Source organism: Patiria miniata, unplaced genomic scaffold (genome assembly GCF_015706575.1).
Source record: "Patiria miniata isolate m_02_andy unplaced genomic scaffold, ASM1570657v1 HiC_scaffold_27, whole genome shotgun sequence".
NCBI classification, from domain to species: domain Eukaryota; kingdom Metazoa; phylum Echinodermata; class Asteroidea; order Valvatida; family Asterinidae; genus Patiria; species Patiria miniata.
The window spans coordinates 8,659,302-8,676,387 of record NW_024037066.1 but is presented as its reverse complement, the minus strand read 5'-3'; the positions used below and the strand labels follow the sequence as shown (position 1 = coordinate 8,676,387).

Sequence of the window (17,086 nt, the reverse complement as noted above, 5' to 3'; positions counted from 1 at the left end):
TGTCAAATGTGTTGGTTTTCAGAGGGGTAAACTCTGCATGAAAACGTTTCATTTTCAAGAATGGTCGATGATGGAATGAACGTGAATATTCGCTAACACTCCTATTTTACACAATGGTCGAACCTTTCAACACCTCGTAGTCTCGCACGTTTGTCGTTCGGGCATGCGATTATAATTGAAATTGTGTGAGTCACCAAATCGTTTCCTCAGGTTCGGCGCGAGTAGGTAGGTACTAGACGTAAAAACAGCCGCCACATGGCCGTCACTTTCGCTAATTATTTATTAAGTGGGCCTGGCTAACTGGCTACACTTTGCAAACAGTGGATACCAAAACAACTGGAATATGTGATCGATTTAAGGTAATGGAACCTAAAATCAGAAATACATGGGGAGATGTAAAACATTTTTTATTAAGATATATAGGCCTACGTCATATTATCTACCACCGATAAGTGAAAAATCAAAATCAAAATTAGAATATGTTGTTAAGTCCTGATCCTCTTTATTATACAGAAGAGAGGATTTTCGAACATGTAAATAATTAGTTTGGAAAGAAAAGAGAGTTAACCCTTGATGACCCACCATCGATATTTCGCTCAGTAATTATAAGATGCGACTGCCCCTTTAAAGTGAAACTTTTCTTGATTAAAAACAACTGAGGGCGCTATTCACAATCACAGTTTCTGCAGCAAGCCCATAGACATAATAAAACCTATGAGCAAGCCGCGGCGTGTGGTGGTCCGTGCAAGCGCACCCAGGAATAATCACTAAGCAACGTCGCACGCTATGTGCGTCATGAATAATTACCTTTATTACGAAAAGGGTCACGTACGCAAACATAACAAAGGGCAAAGGATTCGGCGCGCCAACATAGTACAGTATTGGCGCGATATTTTTTTTGTTGATGCGTGCGCCGGCCGGCGCGGCCGTGCATACGCATGCACCGCACCATACACACTCGTCAGTAGAAAGCCGGTGAATGGACACGGTACGGGTCGAGGCTGCGGCTGGAGTAAAATGCTGTCTGTGCTGTGAGGCCACGAGGGAAAGTGTCCGCGAACGAGATTTTGTGGTGCAATATGAGGCTTTGAGATTCACTCGGTATGCAAATCAACACGATTACGAGTTATGTAGGCTTGAAATTGTGAAGAATATCGGCAGCTTGCGGCCGTGCATGGTTCGCCATCACATCAGTCGTCTGTAACGAAGAGGAATATACTCTGCCAGTGCCAGTACGGCTATAAATTCACGCATTGAAGGTAGGCGGAATACCTGTTGTTGGTAGCAACATGGAGGTAGGAATAGATTGCATGTAATGTTTTGTCGCAAATTCAGATTATTGGTGAGCGAATACATGTATTTCATTGTGTCACATGCTACTTTCCAATAGAAAATTCGAAAGAAACCCATACTGCAGGGCGCTCACAAAACGCTACATTCAAATTATCCGGCTGAAACTAGTGAAAGGTTAATTGTGGCCGGCATAAACTTGCATGACACGAGAAGTATTTGTTTGGATTGCAATTTGCAGAAAAAATAATACAATGTAAAAAATAACATTAAAATTAAACACACGGAAATTTATTAATTTCTCATTGTTAGTCGGGTGCATACGTGTAATTTTTTTCAACATGGGTTGGTGTTTTTGAATTTGTATGGATTTATACAGGATTATCCATTGTAGGCCGTATAGACACAAATTATTATCCGTGGTCAAATTAGCGTGTCATTGAATCGTGCCATCATTTGTTTTTGTGCCCATTTCCTGCTTTATCACTGATTAGTATTACCGATTGCAAAAACAGGTTGACAGGTCCTGTCAGTGTCAGCATCATTGCTGCGTATGTGGACATTGGTCTCCATTTATTTGTGATCATTGTTTTCAGCATTTTTTTTTCATAACTCTTCAACTCAGTCTTGCAGCAGCAATATTTTTGCTAAGCTCCGGCACCTATCGCCGACAACGGCAAAAATTAATTGCTTGTGACTTGTTTTCGGCTGCTTGATTATAATATTATAAGCACATGCTCCATTGCTGAGTAATACAGCTCCACGACTGGTCGCGATTCCGTGCTTGACATGGGCAATGACGTACCGTTGTGACCGCTTTACATTCCCGGCAAGCTGCCCGTGCCTTGACCCGTTCAAGTGTACTCGAAAAATGTTGTCTCATTTGCTGTTTGCCATGAAAGGCAAATTGGGTTTGTCGACCCGGGACACACTGATCAAGGCAAAACATACAATGTATATAGAGTGGCAAGCACATGTACACAATTCGTGAAAAGACTGCACATGACTCTATAAAGCCGAATAATGTTCACATGTAAAGGGCCTATGCAATGTATTTTTTTTTTAATGCAATCCTTGAAAACGCACATTTGTGTCCCATTTAACCTTACTTTCGATTCTTGTTTTGCCATTGTCAATGGTATTTTGGTGCCTTTTTGGTTTTTATGCTAAATGCGAATTTCCATATTCCCGAGCAAAAGTGTGATGTACAGTCAGAAACCTCCATGTTACAGTTCTTTGAGCACCAAAAGTTGCCACTGAAATGAGCACCAAAAAATGAGCAAACTTTTCTCACATGATAAACTGAACAGAGCCTTCCTGAAATGACATCACAGCAACAGCCCCCTCAGTTGTCTGTCAAAGCAAAGACAATTATAAATGTTTTAAGAAGTGCAATTTTCAATAAAATAAACCAAAAGGGGTGTCAAATACGTCCAAGAGGAGTAGAAAGTTATACAAAATATTTTCCTCAGAAAAACTCATTTCGTGGACCCTTTAACTTTAAGGCAACCATTTAGCTCAAGCCTCAGTGGAATGTACATGTGCACATCTTGAAGACCATACAGGTGCAACTCTGTATTAAAATTCCCAGTCCTGAGCTAAATGCCCATACTTCAAACTTCTTTTTAAAATACTCAGAACTCTCACAGGTATTTAGCTGCACAGAAAAATGATGTTCAACATGTCATCTTTCATTTTCTTTTCATTTTTTGGTGGGTTGACCATTGACTTTGCGAGAAATTCTCAACAAAAGAAGACGACCCCTAATTTTCTAAAAGCGGAAAAGTAGCCATCTTGAAAAACGATCCCTCCACAACATGGCGAAATAGTGCCACTTTCGAGCCCAATTGAATCTAAAACTGCTCAGAATTGGAAGCCCCGAGTCCGGGCCAGAGGTTCATTGCCATATCTCTTCAATTCCCCAATTTTATGGCTCTCAGAACTCTCTAATATAGAATATTTTGAGGGTATAACTTTTATATATGAGCTCGGCGGATGAGTTTAGGCCTATTAGGCCTGGACGAAGCGCGGACATGCTGGTATGAAGATAGTGCTGAATTCGTATAATCCATTACGTTTAATGCCCAGTATCTTTTTGCCTTTCCCCCATAAACAATTCGCCCATAATTCGCCCCAACGTTTTGTGCGTCATTGTGCTTGCAAACAAAACCGCGAAGAGATGGCGATATTTACAGGGAAAACGGTGCGTGTCGTTTTGACAAACAGCCAGAGCAAATATTTTGGCACTGCATGTTCATCTGTTATCAATCATTGTAGTCTAACAAATCGTAGGCACGTCAAGCGGGCGTATTAAAAGCTAACAAATTGTCAAAATGATGATGTTATGAGGGTACCATCGTCTTGGGTCATGATGTATTTTTTTTTACCAGACTTTTCACTTTAAGAGCTGGTCCCTGTATCTTTGGAAAAGAAATCTATGCTAGAATCGAATTCTTATGAACTTTACCATTCAGAGACAGCTTCGCAACATATTTCTGCCAGGAAAGAAAACCTATCACTGTCAAAATATAAAGGCAATACATGCATGCCCCAATGATGTGTTAATCTGAAATGAAAGAGCCGTATAGACAATTTGCTTATTGTAGCCTATTCTCTAGTTCCTAAGGATGGATGATGCAAATTTTCATGTTTCAAAATGAAGTCCAGTAGTTTTGACTAAAGCTTAAATGACTCATCTTCGATTAAAGAAGGTCGGACAACAAATTTTCACACACCACTGAGTTGTCATATAATAAGCAGCAGGGGCTGGCACTAACAAACTCATCAAAAGAATATTTCTAGATTTTCGTTGTTTTACGAGGATAAAAATGAAGGCAACATACAGCACTCGTGCAGCAAAACCTAAGGTATCAGCGAGGCTGCATATATCTCCCGCAAGTGACCTTGCAAAGGCTTGCATCTATCCTGGCCCGTCGTCGACGTTAGTATTTTTTACTTTCAGGTCATCATCGTTTGGATGACGAATTCAAACAACATTGGGCAATGCCATGCAGATGCTGTTCCGCTTTTTGAATAGGATTATAATATTCCTCCCGAAGATGAGTTATGACGTACACAATCATGTAATACGCGTTTCACTTTGACTCAGCTCAGTGAATTACCAGGGGTGGCATACCGTCCCCAGATTGACCCCTAACCAATCATTTGTCTGGCCGACTATAGTAAAATGGTAATGACCGTGGGCCGCCACATTTTGTGGGGAGACTTGTCATAATGAGAAAACGATTTGTTAGGGACTTGGCCACTCGGTAATTACGTGCGACGTACACCTGATAACTTTGAAATCCATGTATTTGTGTCAACGAAATGATTTGACACTTAAAACTACCCCCTTGAGTGATTTATTAGGAACCTTCCTCAATCTTGCAAAATCCAACACGTACCATTATGGTAAAAATCGACACACAAGCTGTTGGACTCTGATTATGGTGCATGCCTAACTCCATGTAAAGCATAATCAGTTTACCAGTGCAACAAATTCCAACAGTTGTAACTGGATTTTGAATATACATTTTTGTACCACATAACACCATACATATACCTGGATATTTTGCGAAGAAACATCTGGATCCTCCAAAATTCCCCACTCATGTAGAAACCAATGACAAGTTCTCCGTGCATTAAATTTCAAGGGACATCAAGCTCCATGTGCACCAGTGGCTCTATCTTCCTTAATCATGCAAAATCCCCCAAACCCCACTGGTGGATTGTGTAGGTTCAGTGAAGGGTGGGGTGGGGTGGGGTGGGAGGTAAGGTTACTTAATAGCAAGGATAAATGCCAGCACCTGGTCGTGTCTTTAAGTTGTAACAGGGTCGTCCACGTGTGTTTTGCTGCACTACATTCTCGTATGGTAACAGTTTATGATACCACAATTTACTAGCTATGTATTGTGGTGTCGTAGAATGTAGTGAATAAATCTGACAAAAAAAGGTATAGACATGAACGTTAAAGCTTGGTGAAGCATGTCCCAATGTGAATTGCCCTTTATATTTTAGTGTTAGATGCAGCACCATAAAACTGAATGTCCCTCACGGGAGTCGAACCTGGGTTGTCAAAATGTATAGACGACAATGGAAAGTATGCATGTTTTTGTACATGATTCAATACTTAAAGGTTTTGCATGGTGGACATGAAAAATGAATGGGAGGTTTGCGGTAACACCATGTGAATTATATCTCTTGTGATTTGTTTGGTTATTCTGAGAACAACTAGTTGAGAAGAACCGGTTGTGTTAACAGTTGTTAGAACAACTGGTTCATCTCAGATCCACACAACTCAAAAGAAATATCATTCACATGGTGTTGCCGCAAACCTCCAATATCATGGTGTTACCACAAACCTCCCATTCGTTCTATACAATGTTACTCATTTTCTGAGCTGGTGCATTCTCACTGATTTACCAACTTCCTGATGCGGTACATAATTTAAATTTCCCAGTACTTTCATCTTTGAGGATATAATTGTAGACAAACAGTTCTTGTGATCATTCAGGAAGCCAACACGGACATGACAGTGCCGATTGTCGTAAAATTGAACAACAATAACATCAGGTGGCATGGAATTGAGACCCGACTGCATGTCAAAGGGAAAGAAATCGAGGAAATGAATTCAGGCAAGGTTGTTTCCTGGATCCGTGTATATATCAGTTGGTATAGCTGAGCATTCCAATGTTTATTCTTCTGTAGTGCTGCATGCGTCAGTAGCTTTAATTTAGCTAATGCCAATTAAACCATAAAACCAATGATTGATCATTATTAATAGCCAATTGTGCAAGGAATTTGAGCACCATGTTAGTAAAGAGTACTGTTAAAAATGCCCGTAAATTTACGGACTCCTTGAAGTGAAATATTCCGTATTTTCGGCGCAATTTTACGGACTTTCCGTAAATGCAAATATTTATTATGCTAATTGGCGTGATTACAATCAACCTTGTCGGCCCAAACACCTACATGTAAATTTACAGACATTTTTAGAACCCGTCACAAACAACAAAATAATTATGTTTGGCATGGGCATGAAATCCTGGAAGGGGCATGGGGAGGATATATCCACACATTCTGGAATTTGTATTCCTGTGGAGACATTTCTTTGTTCTCGTGTAGTAAAGTTTTCGAGTTGAAATTGAAGTTTCAAAATGCTCTTTTTTTAACCAGAATTAATTTCCTGGGCTGAAATTTGGACTAAATATCCCTTTTCTAAAACTCTTCCATTTGCGACGAATCAACCTACCTTGGAAATTCCTAGTTTTTGAGTAAAATCCATATATTTATTTCGTGAAATTCTTGTGGAGACGTATTCATCTATAGAAATGTTCTTGTGGAGACGTATACAATCTTTTGTTCCCTATTGTGTGCATGTCTCCGAAAGGTAGTAAATTCCAGCCCCCCCCCCCACACACATGTTTGTTTTACATACGCTATGTGCACTCCTTTGTTTTCGTGTAGTTAACAAAACTCGGTACAAAAAATAACTTTACTTAAACTGTGAAAACTATTTCAACCCCAAATAAGTTTTTTGATTTCCTTGAATGCTTCTCTTCATTCTGCGATGGATAACCCTAACCCGAAAATTTCTCTAAACCTGTTTTCCAGAGAGGGCGAAACGTTATGTGGACACGGCTTAGTCCACATAACGTCAACACAACCTGCATTATGTGGAAATCTTTTGTTCACATGTCCACATAGTGACTGTAAGACAAACTCACTCTTTTTGACTGGGCGACAGATTTTTGTGATGAGAAAAAAAATGCTAAATTTGAGGGTTTTCTTTTTTTTAATTTACTTTCCAACGGTCCAAATTTATTTCAATAATTTTGAGGGGAAAAAAAACCGGAGAACAAACATCACTAAAGCTTACAATGCACTGTTTGTATATAATTTTAAGCGCGCAACATGTACATTTGTACTTGTATCATGAACAGGGTCCACTAGTGTCACGTGGTAACCTACCCATCCCCCACCCCATTCCCCCTTTTTTTTTTAGTGTGGAAGCAGGGCCTATTATACGCATTAATATATTTTCATTATTAAAATATGAAGTATATAATAAGGTTATTCACAAATTAATAATTGACCGATGAGATTGTATCAATTGTCAGCCTAAACTATTCCAAATAATGAGTACCGGTATCCATTCAGTAAGTTTTGTCAGGAAATCCTAATTTGCTTTACATTTGGGATAATATATCACCACCCTAAAATAGTTGACGGTAACATGCATTCTGTACTGGCTAAAAACATTATCTTCAATCCAGCTATATATGGCATTAAATGTGATACATCTGCGCAAACGCGGCAAATATCCTAAACTCACTTTGTGTTTGCCGTCAGCCACGAAAATAAAAGGCCCTATAAACCGTGCTCGTAATAATGGGTTCCTAGCTCTGTGTTAAAAGCAAGCACGATCCTCGAATACACCCCAGGATCCATTACAATCAGCTTGACATTTACGCGAGCATAACATCCCGTTTTGATTCGGCCGTCTTCTCGTGTTATACTTTTCCTTGAGGAGGAAAAATCAATTCCTTAATATCGTAATCATTGCTCAAATTTATGAGTGATAAGCCGACATGCGGAAGACGATTAAATTCTTTCTTTATCTCTGTGATTTGTGACTTGACATAATGCAGTTCAAGCTCATAGGCCTATAATAAGCTGACGCATTCCAAATTACGGTCTGCGCATGTTCTGAACTTCGTTTTATCAAAGGAAAATACTATGTCATGAATGGGGATGCTTCACACTGCTCCTTCAAAATGGAATTTGTGGCTCATTACGGTGTGTGACTTAAGACCTATGATGAAGTGACATGTGTACTTTCTCTGAAGATCGTCACATGATAAAAAGGTATTAAACATGAGCAGTCAATGCAGGCTAAATTGTAGACACGGCCTAACGCGTTGTTGCACCTTGGTCTAAAATTAAGTTTTTAACGTTTACATCGGATGCGACCTATAAGATTTTTGCCGATAATGTGATTCCAGATCTTCTCCAAAGAATCATTGTGGTCCAAGACGACACTAGTGTAGAATAGCTGTAGCTCTGTAATGACTGAGACTGGAATCTTGCATGAGCTTTTGCAGCACGATTACTCAGATAATGATAAGACGGTGTTTAGACGATTCACTACAGGGAGAAATTATGCTGCATGTAGATGCACAACTCGTATCCCATCCATAGGTATCGCCAGGATGGGGCGGGTGGGGGCGCTTGACCCCCCCCCCCCCGGAAAAGCACGTGCAAAAGCAAAAACAACAACATCAAAAGGAGTGAGAAAAAAAGGAAAAAAAAATTTAAAAAAGCGGCGCGAAGTCATATTGCTCTTAATATAATACACATTTAACAAAATGGGCGTCTGCAGGGGTGTCAATGGGGGTGGGGTGGGCAAATATCCCCCGCCCACTCTCGAAAAAAAAATATGATAAATTGAGAAGATGCTACAGAAAGTACAAGGATTTAGGGAACCACTTCTTTTTTTTTAAAGGGCACTTGTTCAGAAAAAAAGGGCACTTTTTTAAAAAAAGGGCACTCTTTACAAATTATTGCGGGGGGGGGGGTAAGCCCCCCCCCCCTTACTCTTATTTTATGAATTTATAACATTCTAGGTTCAGTCTGTTTCACCCCTTACTCCCCCCCCCCCTACGCCTATGAATACAGCAGCCGGAAAAATCGTAATCAAATTAATTTTTTTGAATATTGATATAAGACAGGTGGGTAGTCACCTTCAAGCAACTTGCCACTGCCATTTTGACAGAGATTATCAAGATATTAATTTTGTCATTCATGTCAATTTTATGAATTTATAACATTCTAGGTTCAGTCTGTTTCACCAGAATTTAGACAATTGTTCTGCATGCAACCATAATAGGGCAATCCCACCCACCGGGCATAAAATCGCGCTCGCAGAGATTACAAATCTTAAGGATCTTGATATTTAAGATGCTGAGTCCCCACGATCCCTCCCCAAGGAGGAACATATCGATGCTGCATCCTCTATATTCTCCTCGTCTCTCATATCATTAACGCAGGCTTTGAGTTCAACCATAAGAGATACCTTAAGGGCCAAGCATCGTTGGTATAATGCGCACACTTCGGAAGCTACGCACGTCCTGTATGATGTGTGTGAGTGAATACTCTAGATATTTTCTGAAGATAAGAGGCACGTGTACATCTTATTAGAGTGTAATGAAAGCAGGGATGAAATACGGAAGGCCATGGGCGGATTTATAGATCCAGATTTGAAGGAGCGAAGAACCGTATGGCAGCGATATTAGCTTTGGGGAAAACTTGCATAATAATTTACAGTAGGGTGCAATATTATCGTAGCTGACGTGTAAGTGCAGTGAAAGATAACAATGATGGGTGTGTTATGGTTACATGAATACATTATTGCTTTCAAATTTGAGCTTAGATTGCGAGTTCAATATTTTTTGAAAGAAGCCTTTAGTATTTCTTAATATCTTAATCTGATTTTAGTGTTGCTGTTGTGCTTGTTTTGTTGTCATTTTCATATTTTCAAGTTACAATTTCGATGATGAAATTAAATCTTCATATTGACGTCATTTGGTCTGCCTATGGACAACAGATTCATTTCATGTGTTATGGATAAGTAGGGGGCCTATGCCTTAAGGCGGAGTTTGAGGGCAGTTGTTTTGTATTTCCCAGATAGGCATGAGTAAATCATTTTGTGGGTTCATTGTAAAAAAAACCCTTAAAATAACAAAGATCCCCCTCTGAGATACCTGCAACGCATAAAGTCAATCTACCAGGCACAACCCATGAAAAAGTTTCATGATCATTGTTCACGTGCTTGGTGAATCAAAATCATGCATGCCGGTCGATATTTCCTTTAGTTTTCAGTGTTCATGTGTCAAACAGTCCACTGCACACTTTACAGTCTTTTCTTTCAAACCAGAGCTCAACTCCAGTTCTTAACTCAGTTTAACAACCGACTATAAATAAAAATGCACCCGGAAAAAATGCACTCCTGCAGGCAGTTACCAGTCATGTACAATCTTTAATTAACCCCCGCCCTATCAACAACCATGCTCTGTAACCTACAAACCACAATAAATTCAGACAGTCTTGCTTACTCATTAAACCACAACTTGATACATTCACTCGTCATCCATTCAGTCCTTACAAGACGGGAAGGTTAGTCCTTACAAGACGGTCAACCTTCCTCCCTGTTTTATTTACCACATCCTTCCCGAATTTAGGTGAAGGATTCTTTCCAAAGCAAGACTTTCGTTTTCATGCCCTTTTCATTTTCATTTTAAGTGGGGCCAACTGATAGGTTTGCAAGCGCGGCCATGCATGCCAGAAGCTCTAAGAGACCTGTCAAGCGTACTTCACGTTGCCTCACCATCAACCTGCCTTCTTTTTCTGCTCTCTTTCCCCGCTCCATTTTCCCCCGAGAGTCCCTAGCCGGACCCCGCTTCTCCCAGAAAAAAAAAAAAAAATGACATAAAATCGATGGGTCCAAACATAGTGCATCGAAATTTCGCAAACGCAAACAGGAGCGCATTTACATGACCACGCGCAGTCTTGCGCGATCGGAGAATTTCCGGGTGCTGTACCGTATGGCGTATTGACGTCATCTCTTAAATGAGAGAGACAAAAATAGACCTAAAAACACTCGGAAAGAAACGAATCTGGTTTCAAAACACTCGTATAGGGATGGATGTTATTCAGTGATACTAAGAAAGAAATTACATTATGTGAGGGATATAAATAATCAGTGAGCCATCAGTGGCGCATGTGCCCAAGTTTGTACGACAATGCATGATGACAAAGATGCATCAACTTCGATGTAATTCCCTGCTGATTAAAAAGGGGGAAAGCGGAACACAGGCAAAGAAACGCGCTGTGATTTTGGCTGGTAAATGAAGCAGAACAGAATTCGACATTTTACTGAATTCCTTGGACCCTCCAACTCACCCAGGCGTGCTCTCCCCGGCCACTAAATCCTGAAGACATTCTCCTGCGGAAACTGCAGTGTATCTACTTTCCTGTCAGTGGAGATTATTATCTCTCTCATAATTCATCACTGCTTTTGCTTCGTGATTATTTATTAAGAGTCGCCGCATCGAGATTTTGTTTATGCAAACCCCACCGGATTATGCACAGCGAGGCATTCTCGAAGCGTGCCGATGTATGCTGTACATGTACTTATAGCAACATTCCATCATTATAGCCCAGACGCAGCTATATTGTAAATGCCACGGGCGTTATTTGCTCAATCAGACTGCATGTTCTGATATTATTTGGTTATTATGAATTGGTGTAATTATACTGTTTCTGTTGCAATGCGTCACTGTCAACCGAAGGGAGTCGACAACCCTCGAAGCATTTCGTCGAACCATCTTTGTGTTGCCCATCGTGTAAAAACGCATGTGACTTGTAAGTTTTAGGTCAAATGATTGTGTGGAGTAGGCCAAAATGATCTACAATCACGTTTTGCCATTGACCTTTCAAATATCCACGGGGAGGCAGGATTGTGGACGGCGCAGCCGCAGTTGCGTTGATACTATGCAGATCAGCCTCATTAATGCGCGACTGTGGACCAATCAGTGCTAATGATTCACTGCACGCACCAAGCTCGTGTTACGGTGTGTATGTAAAAGTAACCCACTGCAATGTCGTCTGCGTCATTAATTTCAGCAATGCGATACGAAAAAGGTCTTGCAGCGTGCTCTAGTTGTTTTTAAAAGAACAGTGTCATTATATGCAAAGGATCACTTTCTTCGGCATGTCTTGCTGTGTTGGTTCTCCGATATTGCTGGATCAACTTTGAAGTTCAATTGAACTTAAAAGTTGTTTATCGGAAAATAAAAATGACCCATGTTATTGACTAATACTAATAATCAGAACATCATCAATCTTGCCTTGACAATGCTAACATGTTGATAGTTACTATTACTTGTATTTTGCAATTATCCAAATCATTCATGTTAGTTCAAGGTTCCAGATGAGTGCAAAGTTTTACTGATGCGCCAGAATTTGTAGCAGTTTGTTTGCTTATACCTCTAAAGATCAACGTGGCAATGTTCATTTTCTAATTGTTTCAGCCTTTTTTGTTGTTGTTGCTTTGTTGGGTCCGTTGAAGTGTTCAGCTACAGTCATCTATATATCAGGCGGTGTGTGTGAAACTAGTGACTGATATTTATTAATTTGCATTTTTTTCTTTCAAATTTCAGAAACTAACACAAACACAGCTCCGTACAAGAATTGAACTACTACCTACAACACAACTGCCAGTAGTATTGACATCTATTGGATCGTTGAATTGACTCAGAGAAGGCATTTCTGAGTGCAGTTGCACGCACCGAAAAATTGTGATCATTGAGCAGCTTCCCGCCATTTCCTGTTTTTGGCGTGAACGGAATTAACCACGCCACTAGTATGGCTTCCCTGAATTGACCTGAGGCGCTCTTCCAACCAAACCAAGAACACACGGCACTCATGAGTATGTCTGAAAGCTCCTCATCCGAAGACGAAATTTCAGTCTCTCCGCCCGGCTACGGAGTCACGTTCAGCATCGGCGGCCTACCGCTGACGGCCGGACCCTTGCCCGGGTCGTCCAGCGCTGGGGGCCCGCGGGGCTCCCCCAGTGAGACGGTCAACCACCCTGGAGAGCCCGAGGACGATAACCGGCGGCGTGAGCAGGAGAAATGGGCCATGCTTGCCGGTCAGGCCGCTTACAAACTGGAAGCGTACGTCTTCCATCAAGTGCTGCCTGATGAGTTTATCAAACCGCACATCTTCCCCCGTAACATCACGGACATGGAGGCTCTGATCCGAAAATACGGCAAGAGCGGCGAGGCAGTAAGGCTGGAAAACGCTAAAGAAAAATGGAAGCAGCTCAAGAACAAGTGGCGGTGGACTAAAGCACACACTGCCGCCCTCAGCGTGATAAAGTTCGCCTATCTGCACATTTCCAACCCTTTGGAGGTCATGATGCGACTAGATCGGAACGATGGGGAGAGTTTGACGGAGACGCGACGAGCATTCCTCAAGGCGCTACCCACGGAGCTCTACGATGCTGGCAACCAGATCGTGGAAATGATGCACGATGCAAACCTGCTCAAAGACGAGTCTTCCATAAACCAAACATAAAAAAGTTGGTTTTTATGCCAAAATAATGACATCTAAAAATAACTAAATATAAATCTATTCTGTACATATAGATTTAACTTGCTCAGAGAGTCGAAATGCATACAAACGCACCTTATTGTGAGTGCGCAGGGAATCGTTCAGAATAAAAAATTGGTGTTTTTTTTCTGCCTAGTCGTGCGTTTGTATGCATTTCGTATCAACGGGGACGTGTGATCACTTTATGGTGCTTTTAACAGGTGTTGAAGGTTTCACCACTGGTGATTGTGAATGGAACCTGTAACACCCTTTGGGGACGAAATTATACCCACTTACATCTGTACTCCAAAGACTATATACTGGGAAAAGATCAAAATTTAAATGTTGCATATTCTTAAAAGGACAAACCCGGCTGCATTAAATTGACATGTTAAAAAAATTGGCATAACTTTGGAATAATTCTCATAGCATTATTGAACTGTCCAAATAAAAAGAGAAATTGCATTTTGAAAGAAAGTTATAACATTGGTATCAAAATCACGTTGACAGCCCCAGTTTTACATTTTTGGTAGAGTGTTCTGAGATTGCGCCGTGCTGAATTTATCTCAGATGAAATGCACATGCGCTCACATCATGATTTTTTTGTGTGAACTGTGGGGGTGTTCGTGAGAGAAAACCGTTCAGGAAGCTTTTTGGATCGACGCTGCTGCATTTACAAAAGACATGTCTTCCAAAATTGAAGCCATTATCGTTTGATTAGCAATCAAAGAAGGGTTTATAATGCCGACGTTATGAAAATCTTAATGTTTAATCTCCACCAGGTGGTCACGTTGGCTCTGATATGGCGCGGAGTCGGCATAACCACTCTTTCAAATTCATTTGATCATCCATGCCGGCAATGGTTATACATGTCGATTGTATCGAAATCGGATATCAGTTCATGCAGGTTGTAAATGCAATTTCATGTTTTCAAGGAGAGTTGGTAACACTATTGTATTAATGATTTTTCCTGTTCATTCCAAATATTAGTCTTAAACGGATTCAATCACGAGACACTAATACCTTACGTTTGTGTTGAATGAGCATGCCGTTTTTTTTAGGAATGTTTCAAAATTAATGGAAAAATCTATTTTGGGAAGGGGATATTAATATCCGTGACATCTTTCGTTTCCATGGCAGCTCTTCACAAAACTACTCTCAGATTCTTACGTCAATTATGAAATACTGAGTGACATTCAGGGATGCTCAAATCGAAGTAAACATGAAGCTGAAGTCATAGGTATTGTACCCTGTATCCCTGGGCCTTATGTTGATACTTCAAAGATAAAGAGCCCGCCGACACTTAGGAAAATAAATCTGGTTTGGATATATATTTTTTTATTTTTGGTTTTGTTTTACCGCGAGTGGAATAAACAACACAAGTTTTAACACATACATTATAATAAAGGTACATTTGGACAATTTTGTTTATGGTGATGGCATGCAAATCGGATTTTTTTTAAGTGTTAATATTAATTCCATGCAATGTGCTATTAAGTTCTTTCACATCGTTCTGAGATCATCCGTCCACCGTGATAGGCAAATTCTTCTTAATTATAATTTTGTTGAATTATATTAAATTATTGTTTTTAATATATACTTGGATAAATTTGGTTGACCTCTGTAAAATCAAAACGTAACAAAACGCCCTGATCATACTTCAATAAACATTATGTCTTTTAAATGCCATTTTGCAAATTTGATCGAGAAAGTTTCGGCCGGTTGAAAAGAACTTTGTAAAATGTAATTTGTAACACTACAAAAACCATTTGGGTGATTATAAACTAAATGTGTATATATATATATATTTTAAGCCAAAGGATTTTTTTGTTTTAAATACAAAAGGGTGATCGTATTTATATAGAGAGACTTCCAATATATTTTGTGTGTGCAGTTCTGTATATTTTGATTTTTATTATGTAAAGAGCATCGATTGATTTTTATATAATTTTGCAACTTTGTGTTTTGTTCACTCGTCATTTGGTTCATGGATTGTTGCATCGCTGAAATAGTTTTTGTTTAAATTATGTTTTTAAGACTACGTCTGTTTCCTTCTAACAAGTGGTCCATGTTGAAAAGTTATATAACCTTACACCTTGGTTTCAAATGCGTGGTTAGTATATAATTGCATAATTCATGTACATGTAGTATATACCATTACTTTAACTGTGTTGAGGGTAAAATATCTCTATTGCGGTTATGAAAACGTGCAACGTTTACATTGTACGTGTATGCAAGTGCATAGAATGTACAGCGGGAAAATACTCCGGAACACTAACACCATAAACCTTGCAAAATAAAATCTCTGTTATGTTTTAACATTAAAAGAAAAGAAAGCAAAAGCTAAACCTTTAAGTTAGACACAAACGTGCATGCATGGGTATCACCTTGTTGTGTGTTGGGTGTAGGCCTGTATTTTTTTTTTTTAATGGCGTGACAATAAATTGACTTTGTGTTTGTGTTTTTATTTCAAAACGATCGCTCGTTTGTTCCCATTCTTTCTGTCTGTCTATCATGTGATGATTCTAATGAGTAGAGCCAGGTGCATTCTAATCGACCGAGGCAGCCTGCAGCAGATCCTGACAAGATATCAACACATTTTTGAGAATCCGATGGAGGAACTTGCATGCCTTTAATAGGGGCCTAAGCTTCTCACAAGACATGTTTGTACACGCCAGCCTGCATGATCCAACATTAAGTTCAAACAAATGCTGAAAAGTAACCGCTAATTAGGCCAAATATTAATTAGTTCTGCTTCCGCTTACATGGCATATGAAAATAGGGTATAGGTAGGAAGGTTTTTTTTTGGGGGGGGGGTATTTTTGTGTGTGTACGATCATTATGGAGGTGTCTGCATGTAGTCAAGAATAAAAGGTAGTAATTGATGCATGGTTTTCAGGTTTATTTCCTCCTTTTCCCCACACGAAATTAGGGTAGGGGCTGTCAAAATAGGGTAGGCATAATAGTATACGACATATTAAGGAATTCCAAACGGGTAAACGGCATAGAGGGTCATTATTTTGCTTTCCATGCATTTTGTTCGTTTCCAATACTAACACCACTCAAAATCCAATGACGAATTATCAAGACCAAACCTGTTGAAGTTTCAGCTCAGTGGATACAGTTACTTCCGGGATAAATGCAAATGATCTTAATTAAATGCCTTTTAACATGCATGTCAACAGGCTCATTTTCAGCTCGGAAAGAATGTTGGATCGATTTACGACCCCAAAAACTGGAAATTGAGGTTTATATAGGTGAAAGTCATTCTCTTTAAACTTAAGATAAGTAGGAAGCGAGGGGAAAGTTGTAGAGTGATAAACCCCATCGTCTTAATAATTCTTAATTATGGATTCTTCCGTTTGGCTGAAATCTTTCAGTATCTTTGCAAGCAAAGCAAGCAGAACAATGAATCAGTCTGGCACCCTCCCACTCAGAGGGGGAACAACAAATACATTGAATTCGAGGAACACGATCTACGGATATTATGGAAGGGAAGTGTGCAGTGAAGTATGCCTACATTCGTAGCGCAAACTATTCAATGATGCAACTTAGAATCATGCAATAATTTGTGCTACGAATAGCCACGCATTTTATGCAGCGCAAACGCAATGTATAATTCACCTATATTTCCAGTTTGGTA

The 17,086-nt window shown here is 39.8% G+C and overlaps 1 protein-coding gene across 2 annotated transcripts; it reads left to right on the top strand.

Annotated features, from left to right (window-relative positions):
• The first annotated feature begins 868 nt into the window (after positions 1-868).
• Positions 869-15,921, top strand: LOC119734320. 2 transcript variants are annotated; one of them, XM_038207756.1, is made up of 2 exons: positions 869-1,259; positions 12,510-15,921. In XM_038207756.1, the coding sequence occupies exon 2, from the start codon at positions 12,775-12,777 to the stop codon at positions 13,426-13,428; it is 654 nt and encodes a 217-aa protein (XP_038063684.1). In that variant the 5' UTR covers positions 869-1,259; positions 12,510-12,774; the 3' UTR covers positions 13,429-15,921. The 2 variants fall into 2 exon arrangements, with proteins under 2 accessions (XP_038063684.1, XP_038063685.1); XM_038207757.1 differs by having other exon boundaries at positions 869-1,295.
• The last annotated feature ends 1,165 nt before the right edge of the window (positions 15,922-17,086 follow it).

What these genes read in the sequence shown, in the direction of transcription:
- LOC119734320 (XM_038207756.1), top strand. Translation starts at nt 12,775, where the DNA reads ATGAGTATGTCTGAAAGCTCCTCATCCGAAGACGAAATTTCAGTCTCT.